Genomic DNA, 18,449 nt, shown 5'->3' with positions numbered 1-18,449 from the left:
GGAACAGGGACTAGGACCAGGTAACGGATAGGACTCAGGAACAGGGACTAGGACCAGGTAGCGGAATAGGACACAGGAACAACAGGGGGCTGGGCCAACGCTATGGGAAGCATGTAGAGGCTCCAACACTAAGGACAGGGCATGCTGGGATTTATAGGGGAGTGATTGGTGCCACTAACCAATTAGGAGCGCACTGCCCCTTTAAATCTGAGACAGCCGGCGCGCGCGCGCCCTAGGAGGCGGGGACGCGCGCGCCGGCCGGCACAGACTGCGACATGCACGGCGGAAAGGTGAGGCGCCCCAGGGGCCGAAGCGGCAGCAGCGCCGGGTCCCTACACAAGGACCCTGGCGGCTGCACGGGACAGGAGGCGGTCGCGGCGGCAACCCGGGACGCGGGAAGCCGCCGCGGCCGTGACAAGAGAGCACTGTGTCAGACTGGAAAGAATACACAACTTCCTGCAGGACATACAGCAGCTAATAAGTAATGAATAGCTTGAGATTTAAAAAAAGTAATAATTTACAAAAATGTCCAACTTTCTGGAGCAAGTTAATTTCAAATCAGTTTTATTCCTTTGGAGTACCCCTTTAACTTAGAAACCCCCTTTCACTCACTAAAGTAAACATTATGGGGGACATTTATCAAACTAATTGTGCCTGTTTTTAGTCGAATATATCTAGTTTGCGCTCAAAATAAATCTAATATGAATTTATGAAGCTTTTTTAGACAAGACTATCCAAATTAGATGCGACTTTTAGAATTAGATTTTTTGTTGTTAATTAGATCAAAAGTGCGGCAGAATTTTTTTTTTAGCTCAATTTATTAACTGCTCAATTTGTTATAAAGTCGCATATATTGGCGCTTCGCTACGTCTGCTCCGAACCAGGTGAATAATATTCACCTTTTTCCAGTTTAGTCTAGTTTTCTGTGAATGCTTTTTCCTTGCTGTGTGTTGCACATAGGTAAAACAGACATGCGGATAAAATTCATTGTATAAACAGAATTTTTTTTTTTTTTTTTTTTTCAAATCTGTATTTTTATTTTTTAATAAAAGTGCAATTACATAAGAAATTTTTCTTTTTCTTACAGTAATGTAACGAATAGATGAAACAGGGAGTAAACAGGTTAACATTTTTCATAACAATTGGTTAACAGTCCACTTAAATAAAACAGCTACAGAAAAGTGTCTGTTGATCACTAGCGAAGGTCCTGCAGGGTATCACCTGCTGCAAAGTCTCTCCATAGTATATATCAGGTTTGGTAAGTTGTCTTTGTGAAGGCTATCGCATCATACATAAACCTTAGTCCACATCTTAGTGGGGATACGTGTCCAGACAGCATGGAGAGATGGGGGATGAAGGGAGTATACAGTAATAACAATGATAGATCCAGTAAAATATGGATATCCTGTGTAGGTCCTACAACTTGTTGGCTGGTAGTTGTTAATTAGTATTGTGATCTCTTTTAGGGGGCAGTTGTAGAAGTTGTTGTACATCCCAAAATAACATCGATGTGCAGTTTAAGATTTATTTTTGTCTTCATTACCATTACACACATGCGGATAAAATTCATTGTATAAACATAATTATTAATCAATAAACATGAGGGTGAAGGTGGTGATACATGCTGTATAGCCGGCGGGGTACGGGGGAGCTGTAGCTTATTCATGATCGGCCGCCGCTGTAAGCAAAGGAGCGGTGTGTGCGGCTGGAGAGTGGTCACTGTAGGTATCGGAGCGACGTGAACGGCTGTGGGATCTCCATATAGCGGTCGCGTAGTTGAGAGTGGGCGGAGTTAAGCGTGACCACTAATAGCTGCTGGGCTGTACAGAGCATGCAGGAGACCGGCTGCTGATGTGAAATGATTTCATATTATCATTTCATATTATGTATCTTGTAATCATTTCATATCATTCATATGTACTTCTCATTCATTATGTATAATTTAATCATGTATTTACACACTTCTTATGTACTACATACTAACCATCTCACTATTTGCCTCTACCTTGTAAATTACTAACACATCCTTCTATTTACATTCTACATATATTTACAAACATCAACTCACTGTATGGACCCGTTCTACTTCGGCCACACATGTACACGACCGCAGCCGGCTCCACTGCACTCCAACACATCAGCAGCCGGTCTCCTGCATGCTCCGTACAGCCCAGCAGCTCTTAGTGGTCATGCTTAACTCCACCCACTCTCAACTACGCGACCGCTATATGGAGATCCCACAGCCCGCTCACATCGCTCCGATACCTACAGTGACCACTCTCCAGCCGCACACACCGCTCCTTTGCTTACAGCGGCGGCCGATCATGAATAAGCTACAGCTCCCCCGTACCCTGCCGGCTATACAGCATGTATCACCACCTTCACCCTCATGTTTATTGATTAATAATTATGTTTATACAATGAATTTTATCCGCATGTCTGTTTTACCTATGTGCAACACAAAGCAAGGAAAAAGCATTCACAGAAAACTAGACTGAACTGGGAAAAGGTGAATATTATTTACGTGGTTCGGAGCAGACGTAGCGATGCGCCAATATATACGACTTTATAACAAATTGAGCAGTTAATAAATTGAGCTAAAAAAAAATCTTTTTTGAACTATTTTTAAGAACATTTTTTTAAAGACACATTTACTATGCTATTAGACGTTAACAATAAATTGGACTCAAAAGATTAGATCGATTTTTATGCCAAAACATCTTTAAAAAAAATTGTAGTTTTAGATTTGTTAGTAAATGTCCCACTATATTTTTTCATTGTTCAGTGCCATTAAAAATGCAGATATTCTTTTGTCAACAAATCTGTTTGTCAGCAAATCTGCCCCGCTTGTTGTGTATGTCGTCCTGCTCATATTAGAATAACATGTGAATCAAAAACTCAGTATGCCATCACAATAAAAAGGGCAGGGATCAAATACATTATAAGCTCCAAAATGCTTTTAGTGCAATTTGTCCATCGCTTGTTCCTCATTAGCTCCATAATTATCTTCTTAAATCACAAAAGGAGTCTATAGATAAACCAATTAGTCTTGCCACACCAATAAAGAGTCTAGTAATGGATCATTTATCTACGAATGTAGCAGTGCTGGATTTGTCAATGAAGCAGAAAGTTATCAGAAGACACAAATGAAGTTTAGTGTTTCCAATATACTTTCTCTAGTGAACATTAGTGAAGTGTTAATTTGACTTATAGAAATGATTCCTCAGTTGCATAGTAGCCAATTATTTTCTCTTTGGCTTAGATTGTGTATGCATTAGGCTGGCACAACCTCTCTGTCCCTCCTCCCCGCCCTCCTCATCACTAGGAATGCTCCAGGCAGAGGTCTCCTATTCCCCACCTGTATCAACCCGGCACATGGGCTGGATCGTTAAGACACCTGTGTAATGTTCGGACAGAAGAAAATGTTCCAGTGGCATTCCTAATGATGAAGAGGGTGGGGAGGAGGGACAGAGGGGTGGTGCAAAGTTAGGGCACAGATATTCTAAGCCACGCCCGTTGGGCACAGGGTTGCTAGTTTAAAAGTTGTTTTTTAGGACAATAACTGCATCACGTGCCGAACGGACCCCAGGACAGATCTTGGATTAAAAGCAGTTATCTGACGGTACAAGTGGTTTTGGGCGGGGGGGGGGGGGGGTCAGATTGTGGGTACAGAGTCACTTTAAACTGACAATCATCCATAATGTTAAAAAAAATTGAGATTTTATTTTTTAGCCATATCGCCCAGCCTTATTGTCAAGTCTATTTCTTTGACATGTAGAAATATCAGCACTGAACTTATACAATACAGAATAAAATGAGAGCCAAGGCAAAGCATACTTATTTTTCCGTACCTTGGTTCTGTCATAGAGAGCGTGGTTATCCAGCATCATCTTCTTCTCCCATGTAGCATATCTCCGTAAATCTCGTTCAAACTGCTGTTAAAGAAAAACAAAGAACACATTTTATTTTTCTTACAGCTATCGTAAGGCTTATCCAGGATGGTAATATGATGAGTTACACCACACAAATGTCAGTGAATACACAGTTTCTGCAGTTACAATGGTAAGATATGTGTATTAGGGCAGCGGTTTAGATTATAGATGCCCATATAAACTGGGATTCAATACCTGATAAACTGGATGAGCTGCGTATTAAAAATAATTGGCCTGTAAGGATTATCACCCGACAAGACCATGCGCCTCTTCACTGTTAATTTAGAACATTATAAAGAGCAGCAATCTGAGGGGAATGGCAGCTATTTCATGCATTTTAATCCCCTCTCATATCTACTTTAGGCGTTTTCTTACAAGGCTTAGAAATAAATGAGAATTATCCTGAAGAGCAATGTCTTCACGTGGCCAAATCAATGTTTTTTTTTTGTTTGTTTGTTTGTTTTTTATTATGGACTATTCATTTGCTGCAAATGAAATATTTCCCTTGCAGCTATGTTTACACTTAGGGGGACATTTATTATGGCCGAAGTTTTCTGCCCCGGACTTAAAAATGTCCCCGCAGCTCTGCCGGTACAGAGATTTATATAGAGGCGGACTGCCTCTACATAAATCCCATGTGCACAGGTGCACACTGCAGAAAACCTACGCCAGCTGAGAGCTGTAGTAGGTTTTCTGTGTTTCTTTAGGCGGAAACAGTGATGAATTGAGCGGACTATTTATTCGCAAATCGCTCATTTGCGCTTAAATTCATTCGCAAATCGGCACTTTCTGCTGAAAATCCGCATTTCGCCGCTTGATACATGTACCCCTATGTATTCCTTTTGGTCAGCCTTTTGGCCAGAATTTTTTCAACCAAACCAGGAGTGGGTTGAAAACACAGAAATGGTATGTGCACACTATGGAATCTTCACAGATACCTTCCAGCGCATTCCGCCGCTCGTCCCCCCGTTCTGCCCGTTCCATAAGCTCCATTCTATGCTCAGGCAGATTCCACCGTCCGCCCAAAGAATTGTCATGTCAATTCCACCTGAACATATAATGGAGCCTATGGGGAGGGTGGAGATTTAAGTGGAAACGTGCACGCAATACGCTGGAAGTTATCCACGTGCAGTGGCGTAGCTACCATAGAGGCAGGGTAGGCAGTTGCTATGGGGCCCGTGCAGGAGGGGGGCCCGGGGGAGAACGTAAGAGCATGTGTCCTTCTGCATAACCCCTTATGTACTGTAGTGTGTAAGTGACCCGTTTACTTACATGCTGCAACACAAAAAAAAGGTTAACAAAAAGAAGACAGAGATCTCTGCTTCACTGCACTGATAACCTCTGACCTCTGTTCTCCAGCTGGCAACAAAGTAGGAAAGGAAAATGTGCAGAGCCCTATGCAGAGGTCAGGGGTTATCAGTGCACCAGCAGTAAAGTATATATATATATATATATATATATATATATATATATATATATATATATATATATATATACATACACACACACATATATATATGCACAGTGCTTTGAGTTGTGCGTAGGGAAGGGGGACCCCTTAAAAAATTTTGCAATGGGGCCCCATGAATCCTAGCTACGCCCCTGTCCACATGATTTCCGTAATGTGCATATACCCCAACTGTTCAATCTTTTTGTTATAATTTTGCAGTGTTGGTTCCACTCCAGATTTTGGCTACAAATACTGACAGAAATACTGACCCAAATACAATGTGTTGTAGTGTTTTTTGTACGTTCACAAGTATTAAGTATTGTGAAAACAAAATTTTTGTGTTCTATTTAATGTATGTGTGCTTGCACCTCATGTGTACATGAGCGCTTGGGTTCGTCCAAAGCCGAACACTCTGCATTTGCTAACCAGTAGCAGAAGAAGTTGGATGCCGCCCTCGGGAGTCCTGGAAAGCATGGACACAGGATACATGGCTGTTTCCGTGTTTTCCAGGAAGCCTTAGTACTGCATCCAACTTTTTCTGCCACCAGTTATCAAATGCAGAGTGTTTCACTTTGGATGAACTCAAGCATGCTCAAGGTTCGCTCGCCTCTAGTTCTCATGCCCACATGAGGTGCAAACACCCATACATAAAAGGCCAAGTCCGGCAAAAGGGGGAAGTAACAAGGAACTTAGCGGACTTTATGACTGCGCTGCACCACATCGTTGGGCTCCCGTATCCTGCCAGATGACATTTTCTCCCAGCTGTGAGGTATATATTATGGGCCTTGCTGCTATGTCACTGAAGAGTGGGATTTAGCCCACTCAGCCAATCAGTGACTGCACCGGTGTCCCTGAGTGGGGCATCCATCAAAATGACGTAGCAGCAGGGGAAGACATGCAGGCTGTCGGCGGGGTGCGGGAGTGGGACATGTGCTGCACGGGCATCGGGAAAGGTAAATATACCTTCTTTTCTGTATTCCCCCCACCCCCAGACTGACATTATTATTTTGCCTCCCCTGGACTTCTCTTTAAATGAAATACAAATTCAGTTTGCACAATACTTAGTGCCTCCTTGAATGTAACAGTGGACTGGGATTACCTATGAAGACAATAATGGCATAAGGCTCTAATAGTTCTCAACTTCTGTTCCTTAAAATTTTACAAAAATAAGAAAAATGATGAAGAGCAAAATATCCACTGAAGATTTCTATTCCAAGGTGAAACCCCCATTTACAATTAAATTAATTAGCTGAATCTTATAACCTCCTGATATCAGAGAGGAAGAGGATTGCAGATTCCTGTAGGCAGTCCGGGGAGAACAAGTAGATGCTAATGATGGATGGTGTGTCACAGAGGCTGGGAAATAACTGCAAGACAATGAATTAATGTTAGCTAAGGGAAAATGAAACTTCATTGGTGAAAGTAATTATGAAGTTTGTGATGAAGGTGATAAGATAAGTGTATGGTAGGGAGATTTGGCTGTTATTTTGCAAAATGGACTTTCTAGAACAATTTAAGGAAATAGAAGATGCTGAGATGGGCCTAATCAGAGGGACAACCTAAAGCTATAGGGTCCCAATGCAATTTTTGTGACAAAACCCCCAAACAATAATGTACTATTTATAGCCCTGATCTCCTAAAATATGGGCAGAGGGACCATTGGTTGTATTCATATTCTAGGGCCTAACTTAAATCTCTGCACCGTCTACAGTCACGGTGAAATTTCCATACACTAATTCTATAGGGCTAAAAACAGACATGGCTGTACATCCTTAAACTTATTATTGATCCATCTGCTTCTCAGCACTATATACTACTAACATCAGGAGTTAGTTACAATTTGATCAAAGTGCAGAAGCCCAAACACTGCTTCGAGTCGTGTGGGTCCCTAGCTGAAAAATGGCACAACCCGTTGCAGCAACCACCATCATAAAAACAACAGTGCCAGAGGGGGGAGTGACCCAGTTGCCAAGCAATCCCAGTTGCGCTAGACATGGGCCCCACCATCCCACAGGCACCATGCTGCCGCAATAAAGGTTGCTGCATGGAACCGCACCACCAAGAGACAGAAGAAGATAGAAAAATCTCACCCTATGCTTTCAGCCAAAGAACTGAAGGAAGTTAGGTGCTGACCCAATATACAGTACACTTACTAATTAAAACCACCTAGGTTGGGAGCAGGAGTGCAGGACCAAGACAAAAAAAAAGTGTCGGGACAGAATATACCAAGTAATTCTATGGAGAGAAAAACAGACATGGCCGCACATCCATAAATTGATCACTAATGTCATCTGCTTCTCAGCACTATATACTACTAACATCAGGAGTTAGATACAACTTGATCAAAGTGCATAAGCCCACACACCATTTCAAACCCATACACTAACTATAGCCCATCTCAGTCATGTACTCAGAGCTCTTTGCGCAAACTTCTCCCAGCTTGTTTCTGCAATTGGTGGAAGTCTAAACTCCAGAGTGCAGATAATCAAAACTTTTTATATGATTAATTTTTTTTATTCGAAGAAAGAAGAATTTAAGATTTGACTGGCAAAACTGGACCCTGGAGCAAATGTCTATGATCGTGTGAATTAGCTCTTCAAAGAAGACATCAGGACAGGGCTATTCTTACGGGGTTTTCTAGTGTTAGAAAAAATGGCCAATGCCACACCTATCTAAAGGTCACAAGTGGTTTCTGGAATTATAATGGAAATCAATGAGAACAGTTCCATATGCAGGAGGTCTCATGTTTCCATTTACCGTTTACTATAGGTGTTTAGAGCAGAGAGGAAGGGGCACAGTGCATGCAGCCACATGCTTTTGCCCCTCTATTTTAAAGATCTGCAGGTGACATGTCAGAAGATTTTCTAAATGTTAGGTACACTTTACACAATTGCTCTGTTTTAGTAGATCTGGGCCACTATAAATTAAGCATGTGCTAAAATGTAAAGTAACTACAGACTGAAGAGATAAATTTGAATAAATCAAGGGTGTAAAGGACATAGAAATAAAGGGTAAATGCAAAAGCAAGGTCGCTCTGATAACAATAAATATTCTGATGAACCCTTCCCTTCCTGCCTGCTCCAAACATGCAGCAATTGTCCTTATTTTGATGTAAATAACTATGGAAATTGATTGAGGAAAACACAATCCACACTTGGTCCAGCGTTCAGATATAATATCACTTTTCCCGGCTAATGTTAGTTCTGCCTGTCTGCTCTGCTGTAATTACGGAGTGTATTCTGCTTATTACAGCCTGCATCTGTTAAGGGGAGTGTGCAACTCCTTACATGTGCACCATCTCAGTCTTATGTAGTAAATGATAATAACATTGTGTAAGACACAGCTCTAGAGGCACATTTCATTTCCTCCTGCAAGAACCGGCAATTTAATCAGGGTTTCTTGATGGTAATAGAATAGGGGATATACTGATAACCTTAGTATTGTGTGTTCTAAAGAGCTCTATGTAACGACATAAGACAAAGATAGGTTGTGCAAGGTAGATCTTAAATCAAGGTGGATTTCTTCTACATAGGGAATTATTTTTGTAAAGACTTTTGCTTTAAAGTGTCACTTTCGTTATAACTTTTTTTTAGTTATCATGCTTTAAATCAAAGTTATACTTACTTGTATCCAGGTCTAGACTCTTGAAGGCAGCTTTTAAGTCTTGTGTTGAAAAAAGAGACTAAATATATAAAGTCCCGGCCAGTACAGAGAATCACGTTGCCATGTGTCCATCAATCAAATGACTGCTTTCTCTGTGAGCGTAGATGACAGGGACTTCCTGTATTTGGTATCTTTTTTCAACTAAAAAGCTGCCTCTAGGAGACTAGACCTGGATATCAAGTAAGTATGGCTTTGTTTTTAAGCATGACTCCTGTCCACACGGCTTTCTGCCTCCGGCCCTCTCCAAATCATATTCCTCACTGGTCCCGGGTATGCTTGCCGAAGATTTAAAAGGCCAGCATGTCTCCTGCTTTTTCTGCATTCTCCAGTACTGTTCCATCTGTACCTACTTAAGGTTGCTCTCCTTGTTCCTCCTTGCCGTTTATTGGATCCTTGTGTACCTATCGAAGGTATGTTCCTGTATTTGCTATTCTGCTTCTATTCTGTGTATCTTAACTAGAGATGAGCGGACTTTTCGGATTTCTGGTTTGTGAGAACCAGAATGATCGGCGTCGGATTCCCGCTGTCTGCTCGCTCCGTGCAGCGGGTGGATACCTCCTAAGGAACGCCTGGAAAACTGGGATACAGCCATTGGCATCAGTTTTCCAGGCGTTCCTTAGGAAGTATCCACCCCTGCACGGAGCGAGTAGACAGCGGGAATCCGACGCCGATCATTCTGGTTCTCACAAACCAGAAATCCGAAAAGTCCGCTCATCTCTAGTTAAGATACACAGAATAGAAGCGGTATAATTTGCGCCAATGTGATGCTGCCAGGTTTACAGGGATGTGACATAGCATCATAGCTTACCGGAGAGCCTGTCCATCCAAGAAGTGCAAAGGCATACTGCTCATGTGGAGTTATTACTAGGTCAACCCGTATAGCCTTCCAGTCTCTCCCATCAGTATCCTCGAGCTTTGTCCAGTCATCATCTCTTGGTTTTTCAGTCTTAACTTCTTTATTAAAAAGTTTTAGTATTAAAAAGCTTTTCTGATAGTGATCGAGGGCATCCACACTCCTGCTGGGGCGCTTTGTGTTATCAAATGTTGATTCAATTATCTCATGAAAAAGAATGCGACCCTTGGAAAGAAATAAATTCACAGAATTATAATTATTCTTTGGCAGCATATGGCTAGAGGCAAGAACGGGGAACAGGTGAAACCTAAAGTGAAATTCTTTTTCTACTTTGCTGTTATTGTCCTTATTCTCGGTTATTTCATATTATTTTCTCAATTATTATACATAGCCTCTTCTGAAATTCTGCCACTTGACCATAGGAAACAGAGCACAGTGCAGCTCTACTCTGCTTTCAGATATGTGACCTAACAACTCGCTCCAACTGTGATCATAGCTCTCAGGAGGCTTCGCTCCCTGGCAACAGAAAAACTGCAGAACCCAGCTATGTAGAAGAAAATAGCTGGTACATTAAAGTCAATATAATATAAAATAGTCACTATAACATTTTCAATAGTGTTGGCAATTTTCTTCAGAAGTAAAATTTTCTTTGAGACACATTGGTAATGTCTGAAGATGATCGGATGGAGGGAAGGAAGGGAGGGAAGAAGATAGGGAGGGAGGAAGGAAGGGAGGGAAGAAGATAGGGAGGGAGGGAAGGAAGGAAGGAAGGAAGGAAGGAAGGAAGGAAGGAAGGAAGGAAGGAAGGGAAGGAAGGAAGGAAGGAAGGAAGGGAGGGAGGGAGGGAAGGAAGGAAGGAAGGAAGGAAGGGAAGGAAGGGAGGGAGGGAGGGAGGGAGGGAGGGAGGGAGGGAGGGAGGGAGGGAAGGAAGGAAGGAAGGAAGGAAGGAAGGAAGGAAGGGAAGGGAGGGAGGGAGGGAGGGAGGGAGGGAAGGAAGGGGAGGAGAGGAAGGAGGGAGATAGAAAGGTAGAAGGAAGGAAGGAATGGAGAGAGAGGGAGATAGGAAGAAGGAAGGGAAGGAGGGGGGGGAGGAGGGAAGAAGAAAGGAAGTAAGGAAGGTAGATAGCGAAATAGGAAGATAGGGAAGACGAAGGAAGGGAGGAGAGGAGGAGTGAGGAAGATTATCCATTCCCCTTCCCTCTATCTATCTATCTATCTATCTATCCCCTCCTTGTATATCCCCCCTTCCCCGCATCCATCTTGTCCTTGGTTGAACTTGATAGATATGTGTCTTTTTTCTGTATTTCTGTATTAACTATGTAACTATGAAAGAAAGAAGTAAGGGAAGAAGGAAGGATGACAGGAAGGGAGGGAAGGTAGGAGGGAGGGAGGGAGAGAGGGCGGGGAGGAGGAAAAGGGTGGGAGAGAGGAAGGAAGGAAATGATTTTTTCTTAATTTTGTCTGGATTTTTTGTAATTGTACTTACTGTTCCATAGCATTGGGATGGTGTATGGAATTGCACCTGAATTGAGCTGATCGAAGATGTGAATTTATTTAATGATTTAGTCTTCAATATGAAACTATTAAGGTATCTGGTCTTCAATACGACTTTATTTAAGTATTTAGTCTGGGTTGTAAATTAATTTTGGCATCTTGTCCTCAATATTAAATTTGAGGATCTTTTGCTAGAGTACATCCTCAGTATAGCTCAGACATAACTGACAGCTGGGTGAACCATTTACCTTGTGAACAGGATACATTTCTACACAGTCTGAGGAATAGTGACACCAAGCTGACATTTTGTTCACACATGTCAAAGAGGAATAACAGAGAAAAGGCACATCACAGAGTAATAAGAAAAGATGCTCCAGAAATATTATTTCATAGGGGAATACAGGTATTTACTAAATCAGACAGGTCGGATCTGTATTGTCTTATAGTTATATTAATCTGCAGACTGGCTATATACATCTGGTTGTATACAACTATATGGTCACTGTCTGGTGGTACTAGTGGTTGTATGGTGCTTGTACACAGACAGTCTGCTCCTGCCCCTTATTATGTGTGTCATGCCTTCAGCAGTTTTTGTTATGTAAAATGGATGTATACTGTTGTATAATGTTCTACACTTACTGTTCCTTGTATTAACACTGTAATGAATCCGTATTCAAGTCCTAAATGCTCCATCTAGTGGCCATTTGCATACACTGTACTTTGTTTCTACTTCCCTCTTGAGGATAGATAGATAGATAGATAGATAGATAGATAGATAGATAGATAGATGTTAGATAGATAGATAGATAGTTGTTAGATAGATAGATAGATAGATAGATAGATAGATAGATAGATCGATAGATGTTAGATAGATAGATAGATAGATAGATAGATGTTAGATAGATAGATAGATAGATAGGAGATAGATAGATGGATGGATAGATAGATAGAAGATAGATAGATAGGAGATAGATAGATAGATAGATAATAGAAGGATAGGTAGATAGATAGATAGATAGATAGATAGATAGATAGATAGATAGATAGATAGGAGATAGATAGATAATAGAAGAATAGGTAGATAGATAGATGATAGATAGATAGATAGATAGATAGATAGATAGATAGATAGATAGATAGATAGATGGATAGATAGATAGATAGACAGACATTTGGTATGTGATATCTTTTTAGTCTTACCTGATTTTTTAGTACATTAATCGTATTGTGCAAAATATTTTTTTCACCTCCACTTCTGGGACATGTAATTAAGAGATCAACGTCATGTCCAGTATCTTTACCCCTGTTGATTCAATGTAAAATATTTCTTAGTTGACCAATCACACACTGTATTTATTCCACTACAGGTTTAGTCATCAAAATTCTAAATATATTTAAACACCAAAATAAACAATCAAATTGTGAACAATTAAAATACCATGTTATTTATCCTACATGGGGCAACATTGGAAAAAAAAACAAAACAACAACAATGGCTGAATTTTACTTATTTAGATACCTCTCCCAAAAGAAGCAAAGAAATGATAAAAGTAATAACCTAACATTACACCAGTAAGAACTATAATAATACCGAACCACAGAAAAAAAGATAATACATCATTTTTTATCACACAATAATTAACTCCCCCAAAAAATTATGTGAAAATTATGGGGAATACATAAAACTAAATCTTATAGGGAGTGTAAACTTAAATTACACAAAACAATGCATCTTATACTATACAGCCTCAGGGCTTTTCCCACCTGCTGTATATCACAGAACCCATGGACGTGGAAGCCCTATAGTGGACTCTCGATACATGGTGCCAGGCAGGGAAACAGTCCACTACTAGGTTCTGTTATATGGAATATGGGAATAAGCTCTGAGCCAGTGCTATAGATCTAGTGTATCCTTGGACTGTCTAGTTTGAGCTTACACAGTTTTTATCTATCCCTGCCCCCTGCATTTTTTCCATTCTACACATAAAGTAAAAGAAAAAGTTTTATTTCCAATACAATATATGGTACATTAAGAGGTGCCATCAAAAATAAACAAAAACAAATCTTGATGCGTCAAAGGGAAAAGAAAAGTTATGGCTCTTGAAGGACAGAGATGAAAAAATTAAAAAGTCGCCACCCATACTGTTTGCAGTGCCAATGGGATAAAATGAAGTGAAAATACATTGTGGCGTGCTGTGAATTGTGACTTTTTATACTGATAAATTGGCACAGATGAGTTGATCAATTTCCCCAGTGTGCTGTACAGCCGATAAATTCAAGTACTTTACCACACCATGCAGAATACAAAATGGGAGAGTGGAGGGTTAGCAAAGGACTAGAGACATAAACGTTGTATGTTTGACTAGATAAGCCCCTCCATTAACTCAGTATTCCCTGGAAGAGGATTTGAAAATGGGTTTTCTTAGCCAGACAATCCCTAAGTCAACAGAATGGTCTTTGCACATAGAGAACACATGCTGCAAGCACTGACGCCAATAACTTTGGTTTAAGGATGATAATGACTGTGCGATTCCCTGGTGACCCCATTCCTAGAGAGCTTATCCATCAACAATACAGACTGCTGTGAGAATGTACTTGGCCAATGTAGTTCAAAGCTATAAAGCAGATGTCACAGTAGAGTGTGCTTGTCTCTTATTTGTTGTATGGGGTAAAGATACAGAAGACCTAAGAGGGTTCAAAGTCAGACGATCAGTATGATATATGGCACGAGAACTCTCTTTTTACACTGAGATGCTGGACTTATGGGACTTGGAAAAATGTGTCATGTCTTATTGACATGTATAAATATATGTATAAGCAATAACTGGCATATGATTTATCTATTAAAAATAATAAAGGACCTGGGGACATTCTTGGCAACAGACAAAAATTTAGGAAATGCTTCTTTACAGTTAATGTTGTCTGAATATGGAATATCCTGCCCCAAGTAGTAGTAATGTCAGATGCCATGAAAGCATTAAAGCTGCTTTTCTCACCAACCAGACTCATCACTTATCTGCAAGATAGGTGCCTGATCTTGGGAGACCTCTATCAATCCCCCTGTGGGAGACCTTTACCAATCCCCCTGTGGGAGACCTCTACCAATCCACCTGTGGGAGACCTCTACCAATGCAACTGTGGGAGACCTCTACCCATCCCCCGTGGGAAACCTCTACCAATCCCCCTGTGGGAGACCTCTACCAATCCCCCATGGGAGACCTCTACCAATCCCCCATGGGAGACCTCTACCAATCCCCCGTGGGAGACCTCTACCAATCCCCCGTGGGAGACCTCTACCAATCCCCCTATGGGAGACCTTTTCAGTCCCCCATGGGAGACCTCTACCAATCCCCCTATGGGAAACCTTTTCAGTCCCCCGTGGGAGTCCACTACCAATCCCCCATGGAAGATCTCCACCAATCCCCCTATGGGAGACCTCTACCAATCCCCCTGTGGGAATAGACCAGCAGTCAGACTTGTGCTTGGCTATCTTCATCAGACCCATAGAGTTGAACAGAGCAGCAGCACTTGTCTGACTACCACTCCATTCACATGAGGGGCATTGGGACATAGTATATCATGACCATCCTCAGCCCTGTTTTCCTTCAATCCTATTTTATTAATATGTAGTTAGGTGCACAGGGGTGCACAGGGGTGGGCCTAAATCCCTTGGCGCACCTATGCACTGGTCTTCTGTCTCTTCATATATCATCTGGCGCTGAATTGACAGCCAGACTTTTAATATATCTTGCAGTAACCTATAGCATTTTTCATTCAACTTTTTGTATATTTCATCCCCTGAAGGGATGTGTAAACGGAAAATATAAAAAATAAAATGAAAAAATGCAATACAATACTGCACGACACATTAGAAGTCTGGAGGTATGCTGTGGTTCAGCCATCAGTTATTGAAGGCATATGGCCACTTTTACCCAAGCACCATGAGGTGTACTGACCCCGACTGAGCATGCCTGCTCAACACTTTCCTGCCCCTTTCCTGTATCCATCCCCCCCTTCCCTGTATCCATCCCCCCCTTCCCTGTATCCATCCCCCCCTTCCCTGTATCCATCCCCCCCCTTCCCTGTATCCATCCCCCCCTTCCCTGTATCCATCCCCCCCCTTCCCTGTATCCATCCCCCCCTTCCCTGTATCCATCCCTTCCCTTCCCTGTATCCATCCCTTCCCTTCTCTGTATCCATCCCCTCCTTGTATATCCCCCTTCCCTGCATCCATCCCCTCCTTGGTTGAACTCGATGGACATGCGTCTTTTTTCAACCGTATAAACTATGTAACTATGTAACTAGCTACAATACCACGGCCCCACTCATTTTACTGAACTGCACATAGACCATAATAGAAACCTAATATCACCTACATTTGATTCAATGACCCCCCATCGCTATGTAAGAGTGTGATATATTGTAAGTGTGAGTGATATACTGCGGTCATAGAACAGACACCAAAAAACTTCTGTGAAATGGCAGGAAAGGCAGCATTGTATGGCTAGGCAGGTTTTTCTTTCACTATAGTATAAAAAGTTGGGTGATAATGGTTTCATTAAAAACTGTAATGTAAGGTAAAATCCGGGACTTAACATTCTGAAACATTTAATACTGTATAAAGTTCTGGAACGTCCTGAGCCTTGGCAATGATTAGGTCAAGTCTTCTGCGTATGTCTACCAGAAATACATTCAATGTAAAAGCTGATAAAAACAGGAAGATATTGGAGCACATCGGAACAGACAGAGATTAGCTGCAAATGATTAGAGGCTATTGTGCTTCACAGTTTTACTCCTACAAGGTTTTAGTTTCTTCATCAAAACTGAGTCACATAAAACAGAATGAGAAACGAGTGATTGTCGCTAATAAAAGATAATAAGGCCTAAAAAAATTAATGGCTCATTCTGGGAATATACTTAAAAAAGCTTTTTTTTTATTCTTTCCCCGGCTGCAGGCTGGCACATTTACTTACCAATGATGATCGGTGTCCCACGGCATGGCTTTGTTCCAGTCCTATAGTGCTGCTTGGATCCCACTAGATCCCATGTAACCTCTTCAGCTTCAGCTCTGAAGCTCAGGAGGGCGGAAGTCAGGGTCTCCAATGTATCTTTAGGAGAGCTGTCGTAGAAATGCATTGGAGACCCTGACTTCTGGCCTTCAATAGACCTGTAGAAAGAAGAGGGGCCAGCGGGATCCTATCGACACAACAGAACCCAAATGAAGTCGTGCCGTCGGACACTGATCATTATTGACAAGTACATGTGCCAGTCTGCGGTGGGGGGGGCTGTGAATTTAAAAAAAAACTGGACTGTTACTTGAACAACAAGGGTGAACTAGTGAATGAGCAATGTACTGGTTTAAGCCAGGCTGACCCAAATGGGATCAGGGGAATCCACCTGTGGGCCCTACCCCTTAGTGGGCCCCTGAGCAGGAGGTGGGCCTCCCTGTTTAGCAGCTCCAGGATAACATATAATCCCTCAGAACTGCTGCACAAGCCTGTGAGGTATGTGCACTCATTTGTAACTTCCCCTCTTATATGTAAACCTGTAGGCAAATTACTGGCAGTGAGCTAGCATCGCTGGTCATATACAGTACACAGCTTTGTGCAAAGTCGCTATATTACTCTTTATAACTGGTGTATGTAGGGTGAGCCAGTAGAATCAAATTCACTGGTAGGCCCAAGGTACCGCAGTGGGTGTGTAATAATTGGGGATCACTTTACTGATTTTGCTTTTGGACTTTATGTTATGCCTCACATCCATCTGCTCTTTTCTTCTTTTAAAAGAAGAAAACTATCTCTACTGTAACCATTAGCTAACCTATAATGCCTGACCCTTTATGGAGCCTAGGAACATGACTTGGGTTATCAGTTAAACCAGAGAAAAACCATCTATACACCGGAGTTGTTTCTCCTTATCAGTACAGTTTGAGGCTATGGTCACACTGCATATGTTTCCGTCTGTAGTGCGAACCGCGAATATACGCACGTAGTTTTGAGGTTGATGCGTTCGCTTGAAAGTATACGATATACGCCTGCACAATGCACACTACGTATGAGCTTACGGCCGGATCGTATACGGCGCTGTGAAAAATGAACAAGACCATTGTTTGAGCACGTAAATGTTGAAACTCACGGCCGTGGATTTCCATGCGGTCCCGTATGAAGTACTTATTTCAGCCAAATTGAACTTGATTTTTCTATCCAAAAGGTTCCATGAGTTTTATTGGGCTGGTCGAAGATTTCCAAGTAAATTACCTGTTTCAGATCGCTTCGAAACAAGCTAGGGAAGCATAACTGTACTACGGGCGTATGTTTGCGATTCGTACGCATCCGGCCGCAGGTTTATTTTTCCCACACCCGTAGTTTCAGCCGCACATGTACGGCGGCGTACGAACTACGGCCGGAAACATACGCAGTGTGAACACAGCCTAAGGTTGTAATTGGCTGTGTGAAATTCCATATGTGCTGGCTTTCAGAAAGTATTAATTCTCCTTCCTACAAGAAGGGTTTCCGCAAGGGGGATCAGAATCCGATGAGATAGAAGACAGAAAGTCAATGTGAACTTACAGTGTACAAAGTGACTATAAAATCGGACATAAACTTTCTATTTACTAAGCATTATGCAGTGTCCTGGTATCTGTGTCCTAATTGCTTTTGTAAAAAGTTGTTGTGTGGCTGAGGAATCTCTCTCCAAAAGTCTAACAGGTATAACTTGTCACTTTGTGTTGCACTGCCATTTCAGCATACACTGTGGTATCAAGGGTGAGCAAGGTTAATATGTTACTCTTTACTGCCACCACTAGTAAAGTTTACTTGTAAAGGAAGCATGGAACCTTGGTCACATGACCTTTCCTTAGCCACGCTTCTGCTAGAATATGGTTCTAGAGTGACAATCTTCCAGGTTTAACTATTTTTCCTGGGTTAGAAACAATCACTGCAACCTAGGCCATCACTTTCTCCACAGAGGGCTGAGCTCAGTCAGAGTCTGGCCCTGACCAAAGAAATGTCTAGTTAGATTTTGTCCTGGTAGGCCATATGCGATGAAAAGGTTTAGG

At 41.8% G+C, this 18,449-nt stretch overlaps 1 protein-coding gene across 3 annotated transcripts in view; it reads right to left on the bottom strand.

Moving 5' to 3' along the window:
* The window catches only part of DNTT (DNA nucleotidylexotransferase), a 335,507-nt gene that overhangs the window by 45,864 nt on the left and 271,194 nt on the right, over positions 1–18,449 (bottom strand). For all 3 annotated transcript variants that reach the window (XM_069980128.1, XM_069980130.1, XM_069980129.1), the window contains 3 exons: positions 12,593–12,695; positions 9,854–10,123; positions 3,852–3,935 (listed from right to left, as the gene is read on the bottom strand). In XM_069980128.1, coding sequence (XP_069836229.1) covers positions 3,852–3,935; positions 9,854–10,123; positions 12,593–12,695 — 457 coding nt within the window. The remainder of the gene's footprint in view (positions 1–3,851; positions 3,936–9,853; positions 10,124–12,592; positions 12,696–18,449) is intronic.

Source organism: Dendropsophus ebraccatus, chromosome 8 (assembly GCF_027789765.1).
Source record: "Dendropsophus ebraccatus isolate aDenEbr1 chromosome 8, aDenEbr1.pat, whole genome shotgun sequence".
Lineage (NCBI taxonomy): Eukaryota > Metazoa > Chordata > Amphibia > Anura > Hylidae > Dendropsophus > Dendropsophus ebraccatus.
The sequence above is the reverse complement of the archived record's forward strand: the minus strand, read 5'-3'. Positions and strand labels throughout refer to the sequence as shown.